The sequence below is a fragment of the Pocillopora damicornis genome, chromosome 1 (genome assembly GCF_964200805.1).
Source record: "Pocillopora damicornis chromosome 1, jaPocDami1.2, whole genome shotgun sequence".
Classification (NCBI taxonomy): Eukaryota; Metazoa; Cnidaria; class Anthozoa; order Scleractinia; family Pocilloporidae; genus Pocillopora; species Pocillopora damicornis.
Genome location: NC_142670.1, coordinates 20029982 through 20053618, shown reverse-complemented (window position 1 = coordinate 20053618; position 23637 = coordinate 20029982). Strand labels below are relative to the sequence as shown.

Below are 23637 nucleotides of genomic sequence, written 5' to 3'. Positions count from 1 at the left end.
ATGAGAGGTAATCTGGAGCCTGACCAGTCATGCATCTGAAGGCCGTAGTAGCGTTCCGGTAGTAAAGCTGGCTTTGAACTGAAAGCCAATTTAGTTCCTTGCGAATTGGTGTAACGTGGTCAAATTTACGCGCACCGCTAACAATGCGGCATGCGAAGTTCTGCACCGCCTGTAACTTGTCAACATTACATTTTGAGGTATTTGACCAAACATTGGAACAATAAAATAACCTGCTGAAAACTAAGGAATTAATAATCATCAAAAGTGTACGTTTGTCGAAAAACATGCTTGACACGGTTTATTTGGCCGAGGCGGGACATGCACGAGGAAGCGGTCTTAATTATGTGTTCATCGTAAGTTAAATTAGAATCCAAAATCACACCAAGGTCTTTGGCGGTGTCTGCGGGGACGATGTCCTCACCCATAATGGAAAGGGAGCGAAATTGCAATTTTGAACGCATCTGCCTGCTGCCAAATATCATCAGCTTGGTTTTGCCAGGGTTAAGTAACAATTGGTTGTTGGAACACCATTCTCCTATTTTAAACAAGTCGTCTTCCAAATCAGCAATTGCATCCAGGTTGTCTTTAAGTTCGAAGGAAGTGATGAGTTTCGTATCATCTACATAACTCTGAGTGCTGCATTTCTGTGGGATCGATGGAAGATCGTTCGTATATATGCTAAATAGTAGTGGGCCTAAGATACTTCCTTGAGGGAAGCCGTTGGTCACGGACAAAGGCTCAGATAGCGTTGAATGGATTCGTACTACTTGTGTCCTGTTGCTTAGGTAACTACGAAACCATTGGAGAGCGTCTCTGGAAATTCCGACATCTTGCAATTTTAAAATTAACGTGTCGTGATTGACGCTATCGAAAGCTTTGCTCATATCTAATAGAACAACTGCCGTTAACTTCTTTTGTCAATCGCGTTAAGAATTGTGTTAGTTGTTTCAATCACAGACGTTTCACACGAATGCCATCTCTTGTTACCGCTTTGGCTCTTTGATAGGGTGTCATTCGATTGCAGATACGAGGTGAGCTGATTATGTACTACCCTTTCGCAAACCTTTGATAAGACTGGTGTAAGTGAGATGGGTCTATTATTGTTTGCCTGTTCCTGGTCGCCCTCTTTTGGGATTGGTGTAACCACAGCTGTCTTCCATTTTGATGGAAAAACACAGTTTTGAAAGGATGCATTAACGATAGACGTTATTGGGTGAACAATTGGATTAAGACAATCCTTGATGACACGAATCGGGATTTTGTCTATCCCTGGGGCCTTGTTTGAAGGCATCGCTGCTATTATACGTTCTATTTGTTTATAATCAATGGTACTCAGTGTGAACTGGTCAGAGAGAGCGTATTGTCTCGGTACAAAATAATTCTGATTTAGTGTTAGGTTGCATTCATTAGCCAGGGACGTAATTTTGTCAACAGTGCTCTGACCAACAGATACGAAAAACTGATTAAATTCGTCTGCAACAGCTTTGTCGCTCTTACTGTATGTTCGCTGAGATGTAGATTTGCAGGGGATGCACTGGCGAATTGCTTTCCAGATATTATTGGTGTTATTTGGATTCCTCTGGATTTGTTGGGCCACAAATTCCTGTTCAGCAATTCTGATTTCCCTCTTTACTTCCTGTCTGAAATATCTGTAGGCAGTCCAAGATAGCGGATCATTTGTTTTCTTTGCTTTCTTACGCCAATCATCCCTGGTCTTCATCAATCCCCGGATGTTGTCTGTTACGCATGGATTTGGTTTACAGCGTGCTTTGAAGGTTTTAACTGGGGCATGGCGGTCGAGTATCTCAGTAAATAGCGAATCAAGTGCATAAAGTTTGTCCTCGACATCGTCGAAAACATCAACTATGGACCACGGTGCCAGTGATACGTCGTTGCTAAAATCAACAGGACTGTAGTGTTTAAAACTTCTGGTTGTAATATAGAAGGGTTTGGCGCACGCTTTCTTCAATTTTAAGGTGACATAAACCAAGTCATGGTCGCTAATCGAGCTTTCCATAACCGTAGCCGTTTGAACTTGTCTTGTGTCCGATGCAAGGATAACATCTAGAATTGATTTCGAAGTCTCTGTAACTCGTGTTGGCGTGTTGATCAGTATTGACAAGTTATAGGAACGGCAGAAATTAACAAGGACATTAGCTCCAGGATCGTTGCTATTCTCAAGTCTGCAGTTCAAATCTCCCAATAGATAAATTGGAACATTGAACGACGAGGCATAAATAAAGTTCTCTGTGAGATCTGAATCGAAACAAGATAACGATGCGTCCGGTGGTCTATAGGTTGTACAGACAATGAAAGACTTCATGTTCCTGACATGGATTTTTAGCCACAGTTGGTGAAAGCCAGAGGCCGTGATAAGAGATATATCGCTCAAGTACTCCGTCCTGTAATTTCGTGAGACATAAGCACATACTCCACCGCCAATCTTCGCTTGTCGGTCGATACGGTAGATAACATAGCCAGGAATTTCTATTTCCAAATCCGTAACTGAACTGTTGAGCCATGTTTCGGATACGGTAAATATGTCAAACTTATTTTCCAGTACCGTTTCCTTTACAAGAACGAAATGCTCACGGCATTTAAGCGAGCGAACGTTAAGATGTGCAATCTTCACATTGCCATTTGACTTTTCAGACTTGTTTCTAATAGAGCTGTTTGCTGGTCCAGGGTTAAGTTCAACATCATGTAACAGTTGTATAACAGGTCTAAAGGTCGAGGTTGAATTGGCATAATAGGCTGTAGTAACGTTTGCTCGTTTCACTCTAATAGTGACATGCACGTGTGCCCGCCATTTTGTATTTTCTATTATGCAGAGTCTCGAATCCCAGTTTGCCACTTTAACCGACGTAGAGTGCGGGAAACGTAGACCACAGTACTCATTTGTAAAAGAGTAGTCATGTTTACCTTTCCTCGAGGTATGAACAAGACACAAGAGGAGTGAAGGAGGAGGAAGTGCATCAACATCATCTGCATCATCATCATCTGCATCAATATCATTTCCATTACCATCATCTGCATCAACATCATCTACATTGGCATCATCTAGTTTGACATCATCTGTATTAACACCATTTACCTCGACATCTTCTGTATCCACATCACCTACATCATCTAGGTCATCTTTATCCAGTCATAACCCACCTGCTACAACTTTTGCATCTTTGTTGTCAAATGTTATTCCACTATCAGTGCAACAGGACCTGCATCCTTTATCCTCATTTAATCAGCAGTCTTCCCGCTCAGTAGTAAATCCTCAACCTTCCACTTCAGATACTCTGCCATTTGGTCAGCATTCTCTGTCATTTCCTCCAGTTTTTTCTGCTACTGGTTGTACAGCGTCTCCGTTTTTTCATGCTCAGCTATCTTCATCAACTCCACTCCTACCTTCCACATTATCTGGACAACCTGCAACATTGCCTCCTCAAGCTCCCTCTATCTCATCCTTGCCAGTGGAAGTCACACCATCACCATTCCAAAAAGTTTCATCATCTTTAAGCCTGTCACATCTGTCATGTAGTCAGCCTTCATCTTCACAGTCAAGTGTCCATAATTATTCAATTTCATCTATATTCTGCCCAGTCATTTCATCCACTACATCCACTGCCTTGCAGACATTTCATCAAAATTCTCCTGCTCCAGCTCTTCAGCTATCTTCACTCTCAGTTTCATCTGTTTTGTATCATCAAGTGCCACCAGCATGCTCTTCTGTGGTATTAGATCCTGTGACTCTTAACATCCATGCCAAATATGGTCTTCCTGGTCAATCCTGTTTAGACTGGCTAAATTCATTAACAATTCCAAGAAATGTTGAAAGTCTGGAGCAAGTGAAGGAGATCTGGGAGCTTGGAAGCCAACATTGTCCACCATTAAGAGATTGGACTATGCTAATGAGGAACTTTAAGTCATCCAAAGAACGGAATACTTCCATTTACAGTCAACGTAAATTTATTTATTTATTATTTCAACGTCATAGGTTTGATGTTAGCAGCATCTCTTCTCAGTACAATGAAGTTAAACCCGGTAAACTATACAAACTTTTAAACACTAGTAAACAAAATTGATGAATGTTGTTCCTGAAATCATTGACTACATTTTAATTCCTATCAATAAGTTAAAGCCTTGTATAAAGTAGCTGGTGGCTAACAAAAATTTCCCTTCTTTCCTGCATGAATCTTGACTGGTTACTCTGTTACTGGTTGTTTTCAAGTGCCGTATTTGTAGGAGTGCTTGAATTACATCTTGTTGGTGTTTTTAATTATTTAGACTTAACAATAACTGGTCAATTTACCTGGCAGTTTTCTCGATGTACATGTAAATATATGCCTGCAGTTCATTGTGGTAGTTTTGCTCAACATTTTATGCATGAAAAGTAGCATCTTGAAGTTTAATTTTCATGTGGCTTCTCAATACTTGTTATTGGTTTTACTGGCCAGTATTTCTGCCGTTTCCTCCACTTGCTTCTTGCTCGGCAGTGAACAAGAGGAAATTAACGTAAATTTGAGATACTTACAGTTTATCACATTGTTGTTTTATAGTAATAATCTTTAAAAAACTTTTCATAGGACAGATATTGATTATTCCCTATTGCAGCTATTCAGTGTGCAACATTTTTGATGGAACACTTAGTGAGATCTACATGTGTAGACCTTAATACTTCTCACCCATGGATCGAAATACATTTCATTTGATATATTTCAAAAAAGGAAAATGCACGACGCATTCCATTTTAGTTTTTGCATGGAACTCCTCTGATTCTCTGGAGGTGCTGTCATGATTTAAATGAAAACTATTTCAGGCCCTTATTTGATCAACTTCAAATGTACAAATACCTTTCTTGTAAGACCTTTGACGCATGGAAGTAACAATTTTACTCTGACACCATACAACACCATTTATACTGTTTCCATCTCTCTCTCGTTTCCATTTTCCCGTTCCTTCTTTCGCTTTCCCTTTCCTTTTCCCCATCCTTGTTTGTCTCCCTTTCTTCCAGAATGTCAGCCTATCTTATTTCCCTTAAAATGAACATTTGTTTTCGATTTTAGGAAACAAAAAAGAACCTTTTCCATTTGTCGGCTTAAGAGGTTCTTGAAGTTAAAGGCTAAAGAGGTTCTTTAGCTTAACAGGATCTTAATCGTGGGTTATGTTACTGGGCGTCTTTATACGCGTTTAGCCGTCGCATTTGCCCGCTGGAATACTATGTTGTTTTAGCGCGAGGACAAGAATTCCAACTTGCAATTGTGACGGCAATACGCGTGTATTGCAAGTAAATACGCCCATTGTATCGACTATTGATTGAGGTTGTTATAAAATAATTGTCCTGTACGGGCGGTGGAATGCATATTGCTTACACCTTATTGCATTGATGTCAATACCAAAGCAAAGAACCAAAATGGAGTTAGTTAAACGATAATACGTTTCAACACTAACAACCGTCTATTGCCGCAAATTAATACTGCAATTGAAATAAATAATTAGCATAAATTAAAGTTTTTCTGGTGCCATTTTCATGCGCAATACTGATTTATGTAGCTCATTTCAATTAAAATAAGGGAATGTAGATCACGTGCCTAATTACTTCCTGTTGTTGTTGTTATTGTTTTTTTTTTGCGTTTTGCTTGTATCTTTTTCCTTTTTGAAATGACAACGTTACGGCGATTAGATGTCTTTCACAACGTAGAGTTTTGTCTGGATCCGCATGGCATTCGTTAGAGCGTTTCACCCGACTTTATTTCTATTTCCTTGGCTTGCATCATCCTTGTCGCCAGAGCCGCTTGTCCCTCTTATTCGGCTGAGCCCGTGCATGAGAATCTTGGCCGGTTTTGCACAAAAAGAACAGCCAATCAAAGGAGCCGTCGTAAAATTACTTTGTTATACAGGAGTTTGCGTTATCGCAATATGTGGTATAAAAAGTAAAGGCTATAGTCCATACTTTTTATACCATATATTGCGTTATTGCAATATGTGGTATAAAAAGTAAAGGCTATAGTCCATACTTTTTATACCATATATTGCGTTATCGCAATATGTGGTATAAAAAGTAAAGGCTATAGTCCACACTTTTTATTCCATATATTGCGTTAACGCAATTTGTGGCTCTAGTAGATGTACCACATTTTGCGATCGCGTTAAAGCGTCTTACTATTCTTTTACCAGGTTTTGCGTTATTATAAACTGTGGTATGAAAAGTATGGACGGTATAGCCTTTACTTTTGAAACCACAATTTGCAATAACGCAAAACCTGGTAAAAGAACAGTAAGACATATTTTTAAACCGGAGAACGAACCTCGCAAAATGTGGTACATCTACTAGAGCCATATATAAATCGCGTTAACGCAATATATGGTATAAGTAGTCTTCCAAACAATTTAGCTGAGGTCCTACTACTTAACTGATAAGTAAAGGGACTGATCCAGAACGCCAGCATCCATAGCTGACGGGCTCATTTTTATTTATTCTGTTCTGTTTTCCTTTCATTTATGGGCAATTGAGAAGAAGTTTCCAAACGTAATTGTGTATAGGTATTGTAATTTTTATCAACGATTAAACTTTAAACGCGGAATATGGGACTTCTAGTATAAAACGCAGTTTGCGGCGACTCAATCTTGGTCTGATTAATGAAAGCCATGTTTCGCGATCAGATTCTTATAGCAAAAGATGGGGGTTTGGTATAAAACACATTTTGCGATGTTTCAATCTGTGTCTAATTAATGAAAGCCATATTTTGCGATGAAATATTTAACGCGAAATATGGGATTCTTGTATAAAACGTATTTTGCGATGTTGCAAACTGCGACTTCATTTAACGCCACAGAATGCGACACCTCAAAATATGGTTTCTTGATGAGCACGATTTTCCAAATTCGCGAGACACAAACACTCCACTGGAAAATTAATTTTGGTTCTTGACGAATTTTTCGGATAACGTACTTCTGAGAACCCAGGTTTTGCGATATCTCAAACTATGGCACATTTTAGGAACACATTTTGCGATAACTCGATCTGTGTCTTATCGATAAAAACCATGTTTTGCGAACAAATTTAAACGCAAAATATGGGATTCTGGTGCAAAACGCATTTTGCGATGATTCAATCTGTGGCTCATTTAACAAACGTACAAATATTCCCTCGTTTTGATTTTATGGCGATTTCTGATTTCTTACTTTTCTTTAATATTTGGGAGGTAGTCATGTTGCGAATATACCTCTACGGGATCATCACCTAGTAGTGGTGAAGTGGTTCGTGTGCCTCTTTGAACCCATAGAGGTATGCCGGCGGGAGTCCCAATAATATATTTATACAGGGTAACCCTACAGTACATGAGCATTGTTATTAAAGGGGTCTTTTGGGTAAGGGGGGAGGGAGGGGGCTATAACTAGGTGTATTTTTTTGTTTCCAGGTATAAGGGCCTATAATTAGGGGGGACTTGAGAAAGGTTTCGAAGAGAAACACGTCAATACAAATGGGTGGGGGCAATACAAGAGAGTGGAGCGTGCAACAGCGGTAGAGAGGACATAATGGGAAAAGAAGCACTAGAAGAGATCGATGAGAATGAAGACATTCATTGACTGCTGCGCCTTCAATGATTTGTCCATTGAAGGCTCCTTCCAACACAAGGAAATACACAAAGTAACATTACCTACACCTGCCTTCACTAGTACAATCAAATGGATCACATCACAGTCTCAAAGAAGTGGGAAAAAAACCCTTTTTGATGTTAAAGTCACAAGAGGATCGGATGTTGACTCTGATTATCACCGTGTGATTGGAATGTTTGAGATGAAGCTTGCTCAAGGGTATAGTGACGACAGCAGAAGGTATTAGTCAGAGTGGTTTTAATATAGTCAACTCTCTCTCTCTCTCTCCAGTACCCCTATCACCTATGCTTGCTAAGTCATTCCTCTAAAAGAGAGTGGTATGGTAAACCATTTATATAAACCATGACAAACTCCATGTATGTTTATTGAGTAGGACTGGAACACTATACTACCCGTTCAAATCCTAGCACAAAAATAATGTTTAAGTCTCGAAAAAAAAAATTAAGTTAATAATTAATGACAGTTGATTTAACAATCCAGCAACATAATATTATTGATGTTTCTTTTGAATTTCCTAGATATGTGGTTGGTGATCTACAATTACATCAAAACTGCTTCTTTTTTATTTTATTTTTCATTCCCAGGAAAAAATTAAAAAATTATTTAGGTATGAAGTTCAGAAGAGCTGATGTCATTAAATGTTTTGCAAAGAATTACCAGCAATATTTAATTGAAGATGGAGTCAGATACAGTTAGCCTTCACAAACAAAACATTACAAAAATGATATATAAGACAACTAAATCACATGACTATTTTTAGCTCAAATGATTTATTGCAAGGCTTGATGAAAAGAGTGGTATTAAATGAATCAAAGACTTTATTAATAAATGAAGTGAAAATCATCGGGAAATCATTCTGTTTCTTTCTAAAAAATTGCATTGGCTAGAATACTTCCCAAATTTGCTTCCTTGCCAGCAGGTCATTATCACACAAAGAAAAGCCAAACTTCCTCTGCCTGTGTGCTGTTAAGAGATTGCTGTTGTTAACTGTTCTATTTGGGAAAAGATCTTAATATAGTGTACTAGTGTACCATTTTAAATAGTTAGTAAGAGCAATATAAAAAAAGATAGTGAGCCAAAGTGTACATTTTGTCAACAATCATGTCATGACCTCAGTCTTCCTCAGATCCAGTGAATAGTTCATCACTTTCATCTTTCCTGCTGCTGCTGTCATTTTCACTGTTGGCATCTTGTTCATCTTCATCATCAACTGGAAAATCAACGTCTGACATCAGATTTGTGTAGTCCTCACTATTATCACTGCATTCTACTTCATCACCAGAGTTCCCATCATTACTGTGGTGATCACTGTCATCATCATCATCATCACGGTCATTAACATTATCATCTGCTCCCTCCAGCATCATTTCTAACACATCAAAGAATGGTGATGCCAAGCTGCAAGAATTAATTTAAAAATGATTTCAGAGGGCCTTAACATACATCCATTTCAAGTGAATCTCTTTCAACTATACAGCATGACATTGAATGTGTTTGATGGAGACTATGAAAATCCATCAAAGTGTACAATAATAGCTGTGTTCCAGAAAGAGCATGGGTCTGCTAACAAGTCAAGTTTTCCAGGGTTGGAAACTTAAATTTGGGAACAGGCCAATCCTCTCACTTTCTGTGCTCTTCACACGACCTGCGCTCACCCAATCTCAGTCTAATTCATAAAAAAAAATAATCAGACTTAACATAACTTAATGACATCACTCAAAAGAACAATTTGAATGCAGTTCAGTCAGGGAACAAAATCAAACACAGAACCTTTTTTAAACTTCGCTGACCAAACCAATCAAACCAAAACATACTCGATCAAATCAATTCAAGTGATCATGGTTTTCTTCTTGGGGGAGGTTTGATTTTGTTGTATGGCATTTGCAAACTCCATCAAACTCAATCAAACTCAATCGAAAGAAAGAGTTTGATGGAGTTTAGAAACCAAAAGTTTTCATGGAATAGTCTGGGTTTGTGTCTCAAAGGTACAGAAAAAGAAATATATAAATTTATATACCTGCTGTCTTGTTTTTATCCTACAGTCTAGACTGACTTTTCTTGTATTATTTGAAAAATTTTATTGCTTAGCTTTTAAAACCAGTAAAATTTTCATTTTTAGTCTAAACATCATGTGCATAAAATAATTTACCAGGCTTAGGAGGTTTTTTGTGTTTTCATGAAATGGGCAACTGAAATGCTTAGATCTAATGCCTGTTCTGCAGGACAATAAATCACCCATTGAAAAAATTGTTCATGAGCCAAAGGATAATTACATGTTGAAATTGTATTTTTTTGTTAGTGAATCTGAAATACAAGTGTTATTTAATGAAGTACAACCAGAGGTTTTCAAAGATTGTGATTTTTACCCTGTTGAATTGTGACACCCTCAAGGCCATATTACACAATGCTCACAATTTCTGTTTGCAATAATATACAAAAAGCTGCAAATTGCATGTTTGACATGTCACACACAACAACTTGTCTGGTAATGTTGAGAAAAGTAGAGGACAGTTCTACTTTTTTGTGCAACTTGCAAACCAACATTTTGCAGCATTGCAGGTTGCCAAAATGGGGTGATTTTATTAAGGCTCAGGGAGCCTTAGTATGGTAGGTATATACCGTATGTATGTATGTATGTATGTAACATGGCCTTCATTACAAATCAGAAGCCTAATACTGTATACTGTATGAATAAGCAACTTACTCAGGTCTAAAGTGCCCAAATTTTGGGAAATCGTGCCTCCTCCGCGAACAAAATCTGCATCTACTTTGGCAACGCCAACATCTGGCCAACGTTTTCGTCCTGACCCTTTCCTCCTCCTTGTCAAACCACTCTAGCCTATCCACCAACAGGGACGGTACCACGGGGTTATCGTCTTCCCTTATCAACTGTTTCGATTTCATTAGTTTTATTCGCGAGGACACCAACGTTAAGAGTTGAGGCGATGGCGCCTCGCCTGGTTGCCATCCTCCCAATCTTCCAGGGGAGATGTCCTTCAGCTGCTTCTTCGTATCCTCGTTTGCGGTTTCGATCAGCTGGCCAAAGAATGCGCTCACCCCTTCTAACACCGGGTTTCCTCTAACCTTATGCCCCGCTCTCAATCCTGCCTGACAGGCAAAGGTATAAATTGCCACATCTAGCAATTCTGTCAGCTCTTCTGGAAGGCGCTTTTTCGAACCTGTTGTCCCAGACGAAGATGCAGCACCCGACGCCATTGAGAATTTCGATGAGATGTTACTTTCCATCGTTGTCGATTTTCAATATTCACATCTCAAAGAGCTCGTTTTCTGATTGGTGCGGGAATAGGGGTGCTTTGTTACCATGATTGATTGTCTCCATCCAAATATGGAAGTCAATGAAAAGGCCGGAAATAGGAAATAAATCGCGAGGTCACAAGTTTTTGCCTGGGTCAGAGAATCTGTATAAATGTCAATGATTGTCAGTGGCCAGTTGTTAATATACAATTAAAGATGCCTTCCTCTAACCCACTGTCATTCCTGCGTCCTCTGTAGGATATTGCTGTGTGGCAATTTATTTTGATGAGCGGCTACAAGGCAATTTCAGGAAGGGAATCACCCCGTAACACGCACATAAAGTTCACATGGAAAATGCACGAGGTCGTGGCTAATTTTTTATGTAAACTGTTAGAGGTACGTGCCTTCGATCACTTGCAATCACAGCTGCTTGGTGAAGAAGTAAAATCGGTGACTGGAAATTGGGAAGTTGGACAGATAGCAACAACCAAACTGGTCGAATGGTGTCAGGATCAGTGGCGGAGAAAGGATCCCCGTCTTCCTGGGAGCAATGCAGCTTACTCCGAAAACGAGCCGTTAACCATACCATGGTTCGATAACATCCCCGCGTGTCATCGGTGTGGGATGCCATGCCCAAGCTGCAGAAATGAACTCGCTTCTGAATTACCCTCCGAGATGTCCACAGCCCGGGCTATTTTAAACTTCGATGACATCCACGAGAACAACCAAAACGCGGGTGATGATGAGAATGCTGACAAGAACGATGACGAACGTGGTAATGGGCAAGGTGGTAACGCACCCAAGGAACCCGAATACTGCCCTGCAAGTCCTCAGATGCGAATGCAGTTGAGATCAAGGAAAAGGAAGCATAATGCCTCCAACTAAGTTGGTTGAAACAGTTCTTGTTATATTTCGATGAAAACACGTTCAAACGCTTTTTTTACGTTAAAATGCTATGCGAATCAAAAAGGTGATTCTTCTGTTCGACATTAAAATGTGTGTAGTGGGTTCTTGTTCCTGAGATGCGTCGCACGCATAAAAAAAGAAAGGGATTGCTTGCAGCCTAGCATTGCATATTTTTATTACTTCATTCAGTTTATTGCTATTTGCTCAAGTGGTCCTTACATTGTTAAAGTTAAGCGAAAGATCATTGGGATGTTCATTTGAGGCTCTTCAGAAAATACAGCGATAATACAACCTTGTATCCAAGCTAGTGAAACGTTGTTTAAATCGACAAAGTTTTACAAGTTTGGGTACTTCAATAATCATTTATATCAGAGATACTGTACTGGTCAAAGAACCTCTTTTGTTGTAATATCTATATAGACAGTGACCAATCACAACTAGAAACATTATGCTAAATATTGTAACATCTATCTGTAAAATTACTTTTAATAAAACATGGTTATGTTCAGATTTGTAACTCTAAGATGATAGCATTAAAATTTTAAGTTAATTAAGTTTTAACAAGATTTCATAAATCCCAAAGTCTTGCCCTGAATAATTAGTTTATGCCAGTGACTGTAATATATCAGCAGCCAGCACCACTTTGTTACAAGCAATAACTTTACAAAAGGCCTAAAAAAATTGAAGAGGTACACTTGACTTGTAATGTAACATAAAATTCACCTTGTGCCAAACTGACCCACACATGATAATAAGTGTGGAAATTGAATCTGGCACAACACAATGAGCAATTATGGTAACTGATTTCTTTTTGGAAAAATGTTATGTTAAAAATAAAATTTATGTGGAATGTACAAAAAATTCTTGGGAACGGATAATTATTGAACTTAAACATTATTTTGCAAACATGGAAAATTTTCCACCAATATTTCATTTGTAAATTTTTGCAACTTGATGTTATTGTTATTATAAAATCATTATAATATCATTATTATTTTTACTCACTTTGCTTTAATCATTTTGAAATGATAATGTAATCTGTTACTGTTCTAACAACATAGTAACAGTTTTCAATTCACTGATACAGACAAACAGACACCATTGGGACGAGTGAATGCGTCTGGTTAAGAGGGAGGTCCATTTTTGGGAGGTCAAAAATGTAGTATTTGTACATGGCTGGGACCACAACTTACTGTCTGCTAGGGGCAAGTGTCTGTTAGCAGAGATTTGACTGTAGTTGGGCAAATTACCATTTCAAATGTAGTAATACATTTATAATGAAATCCATTGCTTACTCTTAGCATAAAATTTTAATCAGCCACCTCAAATGGCAAAGCTAACGACAAGATCTGTACTTTTCAAAGGATGCATTTAACAATGAGAATCCACAAGTCCTTTTTAACTCGTGAATTGCGCGCATGCGCAAGAGCGAGTTATAGATACGATGTGGGGAATGGAATTCGCTCGCTCGCTCGCTCGCTCGATTGGTCGATTCCTGTAAACTTTTTTTAGATTTTAGGCTTTTGAGTGCATTTTATAGTTTTTGGCGAGCAATAAACAGACGAAATGGCGACCTTTGTTACTAAGAATAGTGGTGGGGTGAAAAAGAAGCCAATGATAATCTTAAAAGAGTTTTTTTTTTTCGTTTTAGTTTCAACAAGCGGCGCCAGCGACTGGCAGGCATGCAAGGATTCACACTGAAATAACAGAACAACCTTCGTTTTTCATAAAATTGTAATTTACAATCCTTGAACTTGAAAACAATCCGAAGATTCATTGAAAATATCACTTACTGCGAAGCGCTCGGAGTTTACAGATGTTCAAAAGCTTTTTCTGTTATAGCATGAGATTGAGGACAAAATTGATCATTACGTTTCGTCGCGTGTGTTTTTCCTGTGTGAAGCAACAGAAGATGCCGGCGACTGACGAAATAACAAGTTAACACGAAAATCAGATAACACCTAAACAAACAATTTTAGCTACCGATTTCAGTGAATTTTTAAAGAAAAATTTTCTTTTTAAGTTTTTAAGACAATTTGAAGATTCAACATACATACAACGTACTAAAATGCGAAAGTTACACACCACGAAATTGATAACTAGGCCTGAAATGAAATTCTATCTTGTTATTGATTATACGTTGCCTAGCACGTGACTTAAATCTACCCAGGCGGAGATCCAAAATGACGGTGGCAGGCTTGGCTTAATTACATCACTCAAAACTCGTTCCCGTTTGTCTCATTTGATAAAGAGGGAATCGTTAATGTTTTCATTAAGACAGTATTGCCTTGATTTTCTAATATTTACAACGAAAGACAGTAAATTTCACTTTTCACCCACATTTACTTCCAACCTTTTCTTTTGAACCAGAAACAAAAATGATAGACGTTTAAAACACATGACATCATCCACCTTGTCAAATGTAATAGCATGATCATTTCAATTGTAATGCCTTCTTATCCTAACGTTACTTTGTTTCTTTGCTACATTAGCGAACAATGAACTACTGCTCGTACTCTAGATATGACAATCAACCACAAAATTCCCTAAACCAGATAACATTAAACATAATCTAAAAAATCATGTGTCAATTCACGAGTTTGCTCACAGAGCACTTTGATTTGGAAAAGGGCCATGAACTACCGTAGAGGTTTAAACATCCACATTTTATGATCAAATATTGGATTTCCATCATGTTGTTCCTTTATCATTTCTGCTCTAGCATCTTGTATGTACAGTTCAAAGCTACTGGATTTCCTGAAAGAAAGGAAAACCAATAATCAGTCAAGCCAAAATGATTATTCTTCATTGACACAGATTTTTTTTTAAACAAGAATCTCACTGCAAATACTACAATAGATTAAAATGAAGTAAGTAAACGGACAGTTGAATTTCAACAATGCGCTAACCAACTGAATGCAATGGAACAATAAAAGAAAGAAAAGGGGCTTCCAGTTTACTTAAGGCTGGTTTACAATTATTCTGGGATGAGCACAAGCATAAGTGCAAGCATAAGTGTTAGCATAACCACAAAAGGTGTTCACAGTTGTGATAAGCACAACCGTAGACACCATGCACAAGTGCAGTGTTTTCACAATTCTGATGGATACTGCATGATAGGAGATAGGTCAACTACCAAAGTTGTGCTTGTCCTTGAGCTTATTTCACCTTGGTTCCCTCTTGTGAAATAAGCATAAGCACAAGTAAAAGAAAGTGTTTTTGTGTGCTTATTCCTGTGCATGTTTCACGTTGTTGCACATTGGCATTTTCTTGTCACAGAACTGAATCCCTTTTAAACCTGAAACTTTTGTTACTTTTAACAGAATACTTGATTATTCACTTCATACATGAATTAAAAAATGCACTTTGCTTTTTAATTAAAGATAAGAAAGCTTTACTGGTCTCATAACAATAGACCAAGATTTTTGTATGTCACTAATATAAACATCTTGCCCATTTTAAAATGATAATGTAATGATGCATTACATCTACATAAACTTTATTCAAACTATAGAATGATACAATCTTCTGTTTTATTTTGTCATCTCATGAATTTCATGATACACTGCACTCTTGGCTGCATAAAAAAAAACAAAAAAACAAAAAGGCTTTTTCACTTGTGTACATGTAAGTTTGAACATAGGTTTTTTAATTCACATGTAACATACCATCTCCCTGCTCTTTTTATGGTACTATCATCTGCCCCACAACGAGCAGCCCATCGAGCTGCTGATCGTCTGATGCTGTGTGTCGTGAATTCCTTCTCAAAAAGAGCCTTGGACATCTAAATAATATTGAAATTCAGGAAATTAGTTTAAGTGGCTGAATGAAGCGTGTATTCTGGCTGCTTCTCCTAGCTGATGGTTATCTAACAGCATGAACGGATACAGTTTTTTAACTAAATTAGTTACAGATAAATTTAAACTGTATACATCGTACCTCAAGAAAGGTTTTCCTGTAGGTGGTGACCCCACGGGCACAGTTTCGCAGGACAGCACGGTTATTTTTCCCAACCCTTGGGAAAAGGTAACCCCCACGAATATCTTCAGTCAAATATGAAAATAATATGATCAGTTTTTGCTAGACAAGTTCATTTTGAAAGATACCAAATGTATACAAGCAGGAAAAAAAAACGTTATTTGCAAAGTCAGTGAATAACTAAATTAAAGTGTAAGGAATCTGTAGCCAAGGGTCAAAACCCTCTACTAATGGGGGGGCACTTGATGAGTTAATGAAATTTGATGCCTTTTCTACAAATGGATGGCCATTAATACAACTTGAATGGGAAGGTCACATACAAAAGATCAACTTAGCAGGTGCTCAAAATTCTGAAGGTGATTAAAAGCATTTTTTAAACTAGTTGCTTTTAAGACATGAACTTTTCTTATGTAAACAACACCACTATAGAGCAGTATAAATATTAAAGGGGGGTCCTCCCCTAAATCCACCATTACATGGTGAAAGCTCGATATTGCAAGTGAATAGTGGAATTATGGGGCTCAAGGGAAACTGTGGGCAAAGTTGCTGGCAGGACAGCTGACTCTTCCTTGCAGCCTGGCTGCTCCATTTGAAAAAAAAAAAGCAATTGGTTGAAAAATCTAGCCAGCTATGCAAGCCAAAAGTAACCACCCTGGGAATTAAAAAATGTGGTCATAACTACAAATGGTTGCTTGCAAAAATGGAAGGCTAAAAACGAAGGAAAAGACTAATTGGTAGTTCACAAAAACAGATGTGCTTGGACCCTATGACAGCTTTAATTGCAGAATTTGTATAATAATTAAAACAGGGTTTACATAAGGTGTAGTGGCAGTAACCAGAGCTGGTTGCTTAGGAGAGGTTGCAAGGAGTGCTTTGACTGTGTTAAAATGCTGTGGTTCAATTTTATTTCTTGATTCAGTTTTGATTCATCATTGCTCCCTTATAGGTTGATAAATGTCAAACAAAGAAAAATACAAATAGAACCAAGGATAATGTTGAACTAAAACACAAAATTCAAATAAATTCTTTACAAACCTGCTACAAGTAACCATGCAATAAGAGCAGTCACAGGGCATAACTGTTTGTTGAAAGGGTTACTCCACAGGGTAAGTGTAACACCTGAAATCAAATGATTGATGATCAGTTCTTAGAATGGTAAAGCCCGCCTCAAACCCTTCCAAACCAAACCTTTTTGTAGGGTTTTTAGAGGTTATCTTGGGCCCCCTTAACGATACCTACAATTGCTACCATGATTTAGCAAGGTTTGATAACTGATCCAGGAACTCTAACACCATCGTCATTGCTTCCATTTACACTAAACAATTTGATATTTATATTGATGACTTTACCTAAGACATGAATAATGACAGCATGTTGTAAGAAAATATTTAAAAATCAGTATAAACTTTTTAAACTCATTAATAATTTATCATTGTTTCAAATGCAAAGAAGTTATTAAACACTCAAGACAGTGTTATATCATTTATCTGAACACCTTAAATTTCATCAAAAACACTCTGTTCCACGTCGTAGCGTGTAGTTCCATAAATTATCCCTACCTATCCCACAAAAGAGATTTTTCATAAGACCCTCACCCCCTAGAAATTCCAATTGAGCTTCATACATTTCCTCAAAAGGTTTTGGTCTCTGAGACCCCACCACCAAGAATTTCCAATCCCTTCTGTGGGGGTAGTTTGGACATTTTCTGGAACCACACATTTAGAGTATGACTTCATTAGCAATACTTTATGAAATATTTTCCACAGGGTGAGGAAGGATGGTGGAGGGAGGTTCAGAGACAGCGATGGAAGGGAGGTGTTTTAACTTTAAATTTCTACTTATACATCTAGTTTAAAAAAATAAACTAGGTCAAAAAAAATAACCTGGTTGGAAAAATGACCTAAGGCTAATTTTGACCTGTAACACATATATACCCACCTTTGGCTTTTCTATCTGCCTTTGACCATGGTATTTTTACCTCAATTCGCTTTGGCAATGTAATGGGATCACCTGAAAATAAGATATTATATTAATAGTCATTAACAATATTAATAAAACAATTCAAAAGCAGAAATTTATAAAAACAGATTTGTAGTAGTAATTACTTGCCCAGCCCTTTCAGATATCAAGTCAGGAGTAAAAAATGTATACAGTAAATAATGAAATTGGCTTTTAAAATAAATTTGTGATAAATGTTACATATACTTCATTGTTGTGCAAGACAAGCTACACACTAATCATTAACTAAGGTGAAATTGGCAGGTAACCTCAAGTTCTTCAGCTTGAGACGAAGAGGTTCCTCCCCTCTCAGGAACAGTGCAAAGGAAAACAATTTAACAGTCCATAACCATATACCTCGTAAACCCTATGAAAGTAAACAATTTTTTTATCATATAGATAGGTATTGTACTGGTGAATAACATAGCATTACCGATTAGAACTACTAGTCCATTTTCTCCTGAAACAAAAAACAGAGCTCATGGGCTTCCTCAAAATGATTATGTCTGACCCCTCCCTACCAACTAGTTATGCTCCCTCCTTTAATTTTATTATTTATTTCTGATTACCTCTATTGTATTAAGGCAGTATGCACGCATGCGCAATAGCTGCTGAAGGGTAAATGGTGGTGCCTTCTTGGGCTCATAAGGCACCCTTCCATGCCGGGTGTCCTTAGCAGTAGGTCTTGTGGCCCTCTTCACAAGCTGCTTTATCATCAGAGTAACATCTATGACACATAGATAAAAAAATTATTCTAAACCAACAGGTCTCTTTTACACATCATTCCACAGGTGGCTGTGCTATTAATATATATAAACATAATAAATAAATTCACCTAGCCCTAAACAACTATTTGATAACTGTTCAAGGGTTAGAACACTATATCATTAACACACCGATCTGTGCTTGTGACCTAAGGAATGTGAATTGCAAATTAAAGCAACCTGCCTATTCAAAACTCTTTAACCCCTGAGGGTGACCAGCATCACATTCTCCTCAAAATATTTAAATAAATGATTTACATACAGGAACTATTAAACAATAGTCGAGTGTTTCTGTCAAGGAACTATCTACTGATAGTTACCCCACAGAAATTTAATGTTCTTAAAACAAATATGAGCCCAAGAGGTTAAGTTGTGAGGGATAATATCCTAGTTTTAAGAACATCAAATTTCCAAGGGGCAACTATCAGACTGATAGTTGCCCCTTGGATATGTGCACCCAATTAAATATGAGCATTGTGAGTTAGTTTTTACTTTTCAGAATAAAAGACTCAATTGAAAGCTGAAATTTAACAAACAGCAAAAAAACCGACAACAAATACACTAAATACAGTGAATTTGGTCAGTTTTTTGGGGCTGTAGGCCCGCTTGTTTACAGAAAATTTCAAGGAAGGGCACTATCCATCTGAGCATTTTTCTGGGATAGGCACTATAAGATGATAGTGCCCTCCACAGGTAGACACTATCATTGATATATTAGCTTGATAAATGAAGCTTCAAGAGCTAACGTGCTAGATTTTAGAACATCAAATTTCCAAGAAGCAGCTATCAAACCGATAGTTCCAAGACAAGGCATGCCAATTTTAAAAACAATGACACTAAATTATTTTTTTAACTTTCTGGATGAATGATTTGAAAGCTGACATTTAACAAATGAAAAAAATGAATGAAAAATGAAAAAAAAAAACTGGCAAGAGACCCACCAAATGCAGTGAGTTTAGTGGGGTTTTCCAGTCTGTGGATGACTTTTATCCATCCAAGTATTACCCTCTGACCAGTGCTATGGGCTGATAGTGCCCTCCCCAGATGAACACTATCAGCCAAACTATTACTAAACCAGTCAGAAGCAGAGAACATTCAAGGGTAAACTATATCATAGAGAGTAGAGACAACATTAAGCTCATGAAAATTAAGGAAATGGTCAATAAAACAGGAAGAGAAATGAGCATTTCCTTTTATATTTAACAGCATCAAGCTGATGTGTAAGACTATACATGAATCATTTTATAACCTACCAGGTGACGACATGGGATTTCCCTTTGGCACAACTTGTTGAGAGCCGTCTTCAGCAGTAACAATGGCTTCGCTGTATTGCTCTGTGTGCCCAAACGCACAGAACCAATAATTAAAGGCGGCTGCATAGCCCCTGATAACAGGAGGCTTGAGCCCACGACAACGTAATGTGCCAATTTTCTTCCCTTTTGTTTCACCCATCACCTCTGAAAAAAAAATGTTTTAAGATTATTATAAGCACATTTGCACATTTGCCTAAACTCGCACAGTTCTTATCTAATTGGGTATAGTTATAAGTTTCTTGAAGTCCAGAGTATTTCGTTTAAACTGACCTCCACACCATATATTCCTTGTCTTACCATCTTAAAACACGTTTATGTTTAAACCGACAGACCAAAAATAATATTTGCTTGCAGATTTTTCATGCCGAGAAAAACATAAGTTCGCATGGTTTTTGGTCTCCCTGCAGAAAGGCCTCAAAAAAGAGTGGCAGCTTTTATGAATTTCTCATAAGGAGCGAAATCCTTCTCATTCGTAAACAGTTAGACTGTTTACATTCCCTAATTCAAGTGTGTTTGTTAAGTTCCACAGATCAGTTAATTCGTAAAGTCGTCGCCATCTTGAACGGACCGAGGACGTGGGTAACCTGGCCTACGCGTGCCACACAAAGCACATGTTGACCTTTTTCTACCGCGTCTAATTACAATCCCTGCAAGTGAAACAAGCACATTTTTTTCTTTGCGTTTCAAACAATGTCTTACAATGCATTCAACAGCAAACTATAGTTTCAAAATATAGCCCTCGCTTTTTATACCATGTATTGCGTCAACGCGATTTATGGCTCTAGTAGATTTACCACATTTTGCGATCGCATTAAAATATGTCTCAGTTCTATTCTTTAACCGGGTTTTGCGTTATTGCAAACTGTGCTTTCAAAAGTATGGACCATAGCCTTTACTTTTTATACCATATATTGCGTTAGCGCAATATGTGGTATAAAAAGTAAAGGCTATAGTCCATACTTTTTATACCATATATTGCGTTAACGCAATTTATGGCATTAACGCAATTTATGGCTCTATTAGATGTAACACATTTTTCAATCGCGTTTCTTACTGTTCTTTTACCAGGTTTTGCGTTATTGCAAACTGCGTAATGTTAATGTGTGTAAATAATCACTTATGAGAACGAAATTGTTCGACATTGTTCTATAAACAGAAGTCAGTTAAAAATAGTGTAAATACACCTACTTTTATCTTAAACTACAATTGCATTTAAAGTTGAAAACTTAGAATTTCACACGTCACCACGTGTTTCAGTTGCACATCCGGCGAGCCTAAATTCGTCGGCCTCATGATCCCTCACGAATAAAAACCAATAACAGCGTGATTATTTCAGCTAATTTTGTCATAACCAACGAAATATCTAAGGAATACACTGCGTACGAACTAAACAGCGTTGATCAAATATTTCTTTAAAGAACGCCGACATAACCAAATGTGCATTGGAGAACTCGAAACTTGCGATTACTGTAATTACTAGATCGGCGCGGAAAAGTAATACTTACGCATGAAGGTTTGCAATGTGGCCGCTAAAAAGGGCCTTTTGTTTGGGCCGAAAAGAATGGCATCATCTCCGTTCTGTGCCGCGAACTGCTCCAGTGCGATGAGCCGTAGCTCGTATGTTCTGGAAGTCTTCTCGTCCAGAGCCTGACTCTCATTTTTGGCTGCGAGTTTCGCTCCAGCAGCAAGATTTGGCGCAATTAGCCCCGAGATATCTACTTCGCGGCCACAACTATTTAAATACCGCTCCACATTTGGGCTTCGCCCCTTGTATATTTTGTTCTTGGCCATGACCAGTTTCACCGAAGGCGAGATGCATGTAATTGATAACCAAAGGAAAAAGATACCAAAAGTAACTTTCATGAATCGAGATATTTGATTGGCTTATCTTGTAGGATTTCTACAGCACCCTGTGGTGTTTAGCTACGCATTAACTACCAGAGGATAATCGTTCATTATGCATTGTTACAGTTTAAAGGAAAGCCTTGTCAACTTTGGCCATATGAAGGTAGGTGCTAAACAAACAGGAACAAACAAAAATGGAAGAGCTAAGTCTCTTTAAGTTGTTTAACTTGTGCCATTGCAGATCGTCATTAATTATTGTCAGCGAGTAGTGCTTCACATTACTGAGCCACCACTGTCAGACCTGTAGGACAAAACACCAACACAGTATCTCAAACAATTTCCACTTAAGTCTCTTAGATCCTAAACAAAAGATCAAATCCGGCTTTATAATTACCTTATGAAAAATACGGGAAGTCGTGTTTTCAAGAAGAGCGTGGATCATGTTATCTTTTTCCTGGAGGTTTCCTTCGGTGATTTTAAGCTAATGTGTAAACAAGGGAAATAGTAAATTTCCGGTGATATTTCTCGAGTATTCCCAAATGAAATAAAACTTTTCATGAAAAAATAAGAAAAGAGTGGAAGAGAGATATTAAAGCACTGCAGGCATAACCATATGTTACCTTCATTGTTAAATTGAACAACTTTTCATCAAGATCTCGAAGAGAAGAATGAACGACTCTAAGCTCATTCGTTTTGTTTTCCTGCAAATCAGTGGATACACGTAAATTGTTATATTCCATGTGAAAGAATGAGACTATGACGCCTTTCAAAGGAATATGTTTCGCAACCAAGAGCAAAACCAGAAGGTCAACAAGAATACCCTACTTCTTACCAGACCCTGTTGAAGTTTTGTGACATTCCTCTCAAGGGCTGTTATCCTTGTTAATATGTGACCTCTCACGCGAAAACGTTCCTTACGGTATCCGTTCGAACGGTCGAACGCACGGTATGTGAACGGATGACAAACGGATAGAGAAACCGTTTAAAACGGATGCCGTGAACGGCTGAACGGCTTCAGAAAAATTTTGAACGCTTGAAGTCGAACGGCTGAACGGCTAAAGGAAAATTTCGAACGGTTGAAGTCGAACGGCTGAACGGCTAAAGGAAAATTTCGAACGGTTGAAGTCGAACGGCTGAACGGCTAAAGGAAAATTTCGAACGGTTGAAGTCGAACGGCTGAACGGCTTCAGAAAAGTTTCGAACGGTTGAAGTCGAACGGCTGAACGGCTGAAGGAAAATTTCGACCGGCTGAACGGCTGAAGTTTTCAACGGATAAGGTCAAAGTAAACGGTTGAACGGCCGATCAAAAACATTCGAATGAAATGACAGTAATTAAGATAAACGCGACACGCGCCGCTTAGATCTGAAAACTGATAGAAAACTTAGAATAAATCTAATCCTGTTTTGAAAATAATAAGTCTTTTGAGAGTAAAGCAAATTCGTTTTCGTGGGGGAGAAACAAAAGCCGGTAATAGTCTGCGTTCTCTTTTAAAATAATTGTCATGCAACCATTTCCAGAATTCGTAATGTAACGCCATTAATTGACTTTGTAAACATCTCGTTTCCTAACACAGGCGACGCTTTCCCCACCATGTATCTTCGGAACTAACAGGCACAATTGATAGTGACAATTTTTACGATGTGCCGAGTAATTTTCGCTACCTTGAGTGCAAGCAATTCTTTTAAGTTAACAAAGAAGCGGGTGCCATTATTTTTGTCCGCTGCGTTGATGTGAGTGTGTACAATAAAAGCGAATCAGCGAGGCATGCGAGGCAGACGTGCGAGGCATGAACAAAACATAGTCTTGGACTATAATAATTATATCGCATTTGAAGTTACCGGTAAGTGAAATTATAAGAATCAATGCGCTGCTTATGACGGCTCAATTACAGTGTGAAAAAGTTCGCTCGATTCGAAACTCTGCCGTTTGACGCAAACAAAACATATCAAAACATATCGCCAGC

At 38.0% G+C, this 23637-nt stretch overlaps 4 protein-coding genes and 1 pseudogene across 4 annotated transcripts; 1 reads left to right on the top strand and 4 right to left on the bottom strand.

The window, feature by feature from the left end:
* LOC113666167 (uncharacterized) overlaps nucleotides 1–23637 on the bottom strand; it is a 42631-nt pseudogene that overhangs the window by 15167 nt on the left and 3827 nt on the right.
* Nucleotides 2521–4359, top strand: LOC149052639 (uncharacterized). The gene is made up of 2 exons (XM_089201093.1): nucleotides 2521–2534; nucleotides 2945–4359. Exons 1-2 carry the CDS (start codon nucleotides 2521–2523, stop codon nucleotides 4077–4079), a joined length of 1149 nt encoding a protein of 382 aa, XP_089057219.1. The 3' UTR covers nucleotides 4080–4359.
* LOC149052638 (uncharacterized) lies at nucleotides 7830–11413 on the bottom strand. The gene is made up of 2 exons (XM_089204504.1): nucleotides 10319–11413; nucleotides 7830–9012 (listed from the first exon to the last, which is right to left on the bottom strand). The coding sequence occupies exons 1-2, from the start codon at nucleotides 10858–10860 to the stop codon at nucleotides 8727–8729; spliced, it is 828 nt and encodes a 275-aa protein (XP_089060630.1). The 5' UTR covers nucleotides 10861–11413; the 3' UTR covers nucleotides 7830–8726.
* Nucleotides 14391–20703, bottom strand: LOC149052637 (uncharacterized). Its single transcript, XM_089205257.1, has 8 exons — nucleotides 19769–20703; nucleotides 18321–18478; nucleotides 18000–18118; nucleotides 17692–17765; nucleotides 16789–16872; nucleotides 15715–15818; nucleotides 15444–15559; nucleotides 14391–14532 (listed from the first exon to the last, which is right to left on the bottom strand). Exons 1-8 carry the CDS (start codon nucleotides 19965–19967, stop codon nucleotides 14415–14417), a joined length of 972 nt encoding a protein of 323 aa, XP_089061383.1. The 5' UTR covers nucleotides 19968–20703; the 3' UTR covers nucleotides 14391–14414.
* On the bottom strand, nucleotides 21789–23266 carry LOC149052636 (uncharacterized). The gene is made up of 5 exons (XM_089201080.1): nucleotides 23183–23266; nucleotides 22506–22586; nucleotides 22294–22374; nucleotides 22068–22154; nucleotides 21789–21974 (listed from the first exon to the last, which is right to left on the bottom strand). The coding sequence occupies exons 1-5, from the start codon at nucleotides 23264–23266 to the stop codon at nucleotides 21969–21971; spliced, it is 339 nt and encodes a 112-aa protein (XP_089057206.1). The 3' UTR covers nucleotides 21789–21968.

Excerpts from the sequence above, each read along its gene's own strand:
- LOC149052636 (XM_089201080.1), bottom strand. The coding sequence starts at position 23,266 with ATGGTGGGGAAAGCGTCGCCTGTGTTAGGAAACGAGATGTTTACAAAG. Across the intron at positions 22,375-22,505 it reads CAAAACTTCAACAGGGTCTG|GAAAACAAAACGAATGAGCT; the intron begins GTAAGAAGTAGG and ends ACTGATTTGCAG. Across the intron at positions 22,155-22,293 it reads TGTTCAATTTAACAATGAAG|CTTAAAATCACCGAAGGAAA; the intron begins GTAACATATGGT and ends TTTACACATTAG.
- LOC149052638 (XM_089204504.1), bottom strand. The coding sequence starts at position 10,860 with ATGGAAAGTAACATCTCATCGAAATTCTCAATGGCGTCGGGTGCTGCA. Across the intron at positions 9,013-10,318 it reads TTTGGGCACTTTAGACCTGA|CTTGGCATCACCATTCTTTG; the intron begins GTAAGTTGCTTA and ends TAATTCTTGCAG.
- LOC149052637 (XM_089205257.1), bottom strand. The coding sequence starts at position 19,967 with ATGGGTGAAACAAAAGGGAAGAAAATTGGCACATTACGTTGTCGTGGG. Across the intron at positions 18,479-19,768 it reads AAATCCCATGTCGTCACCTG|ATGTTACTCTGATGATAAAG; the intron begins GTAGGTTATAAA and ends TATGTGTCATAG. Across the intron at positions 16,873-17,691 it reads GGCAGATAGAAAAGCCAAAG|GTGTTACACTTACCCTGTGG; the intron begins GTGGGTATATAT and ends ATTTGATTTCAG.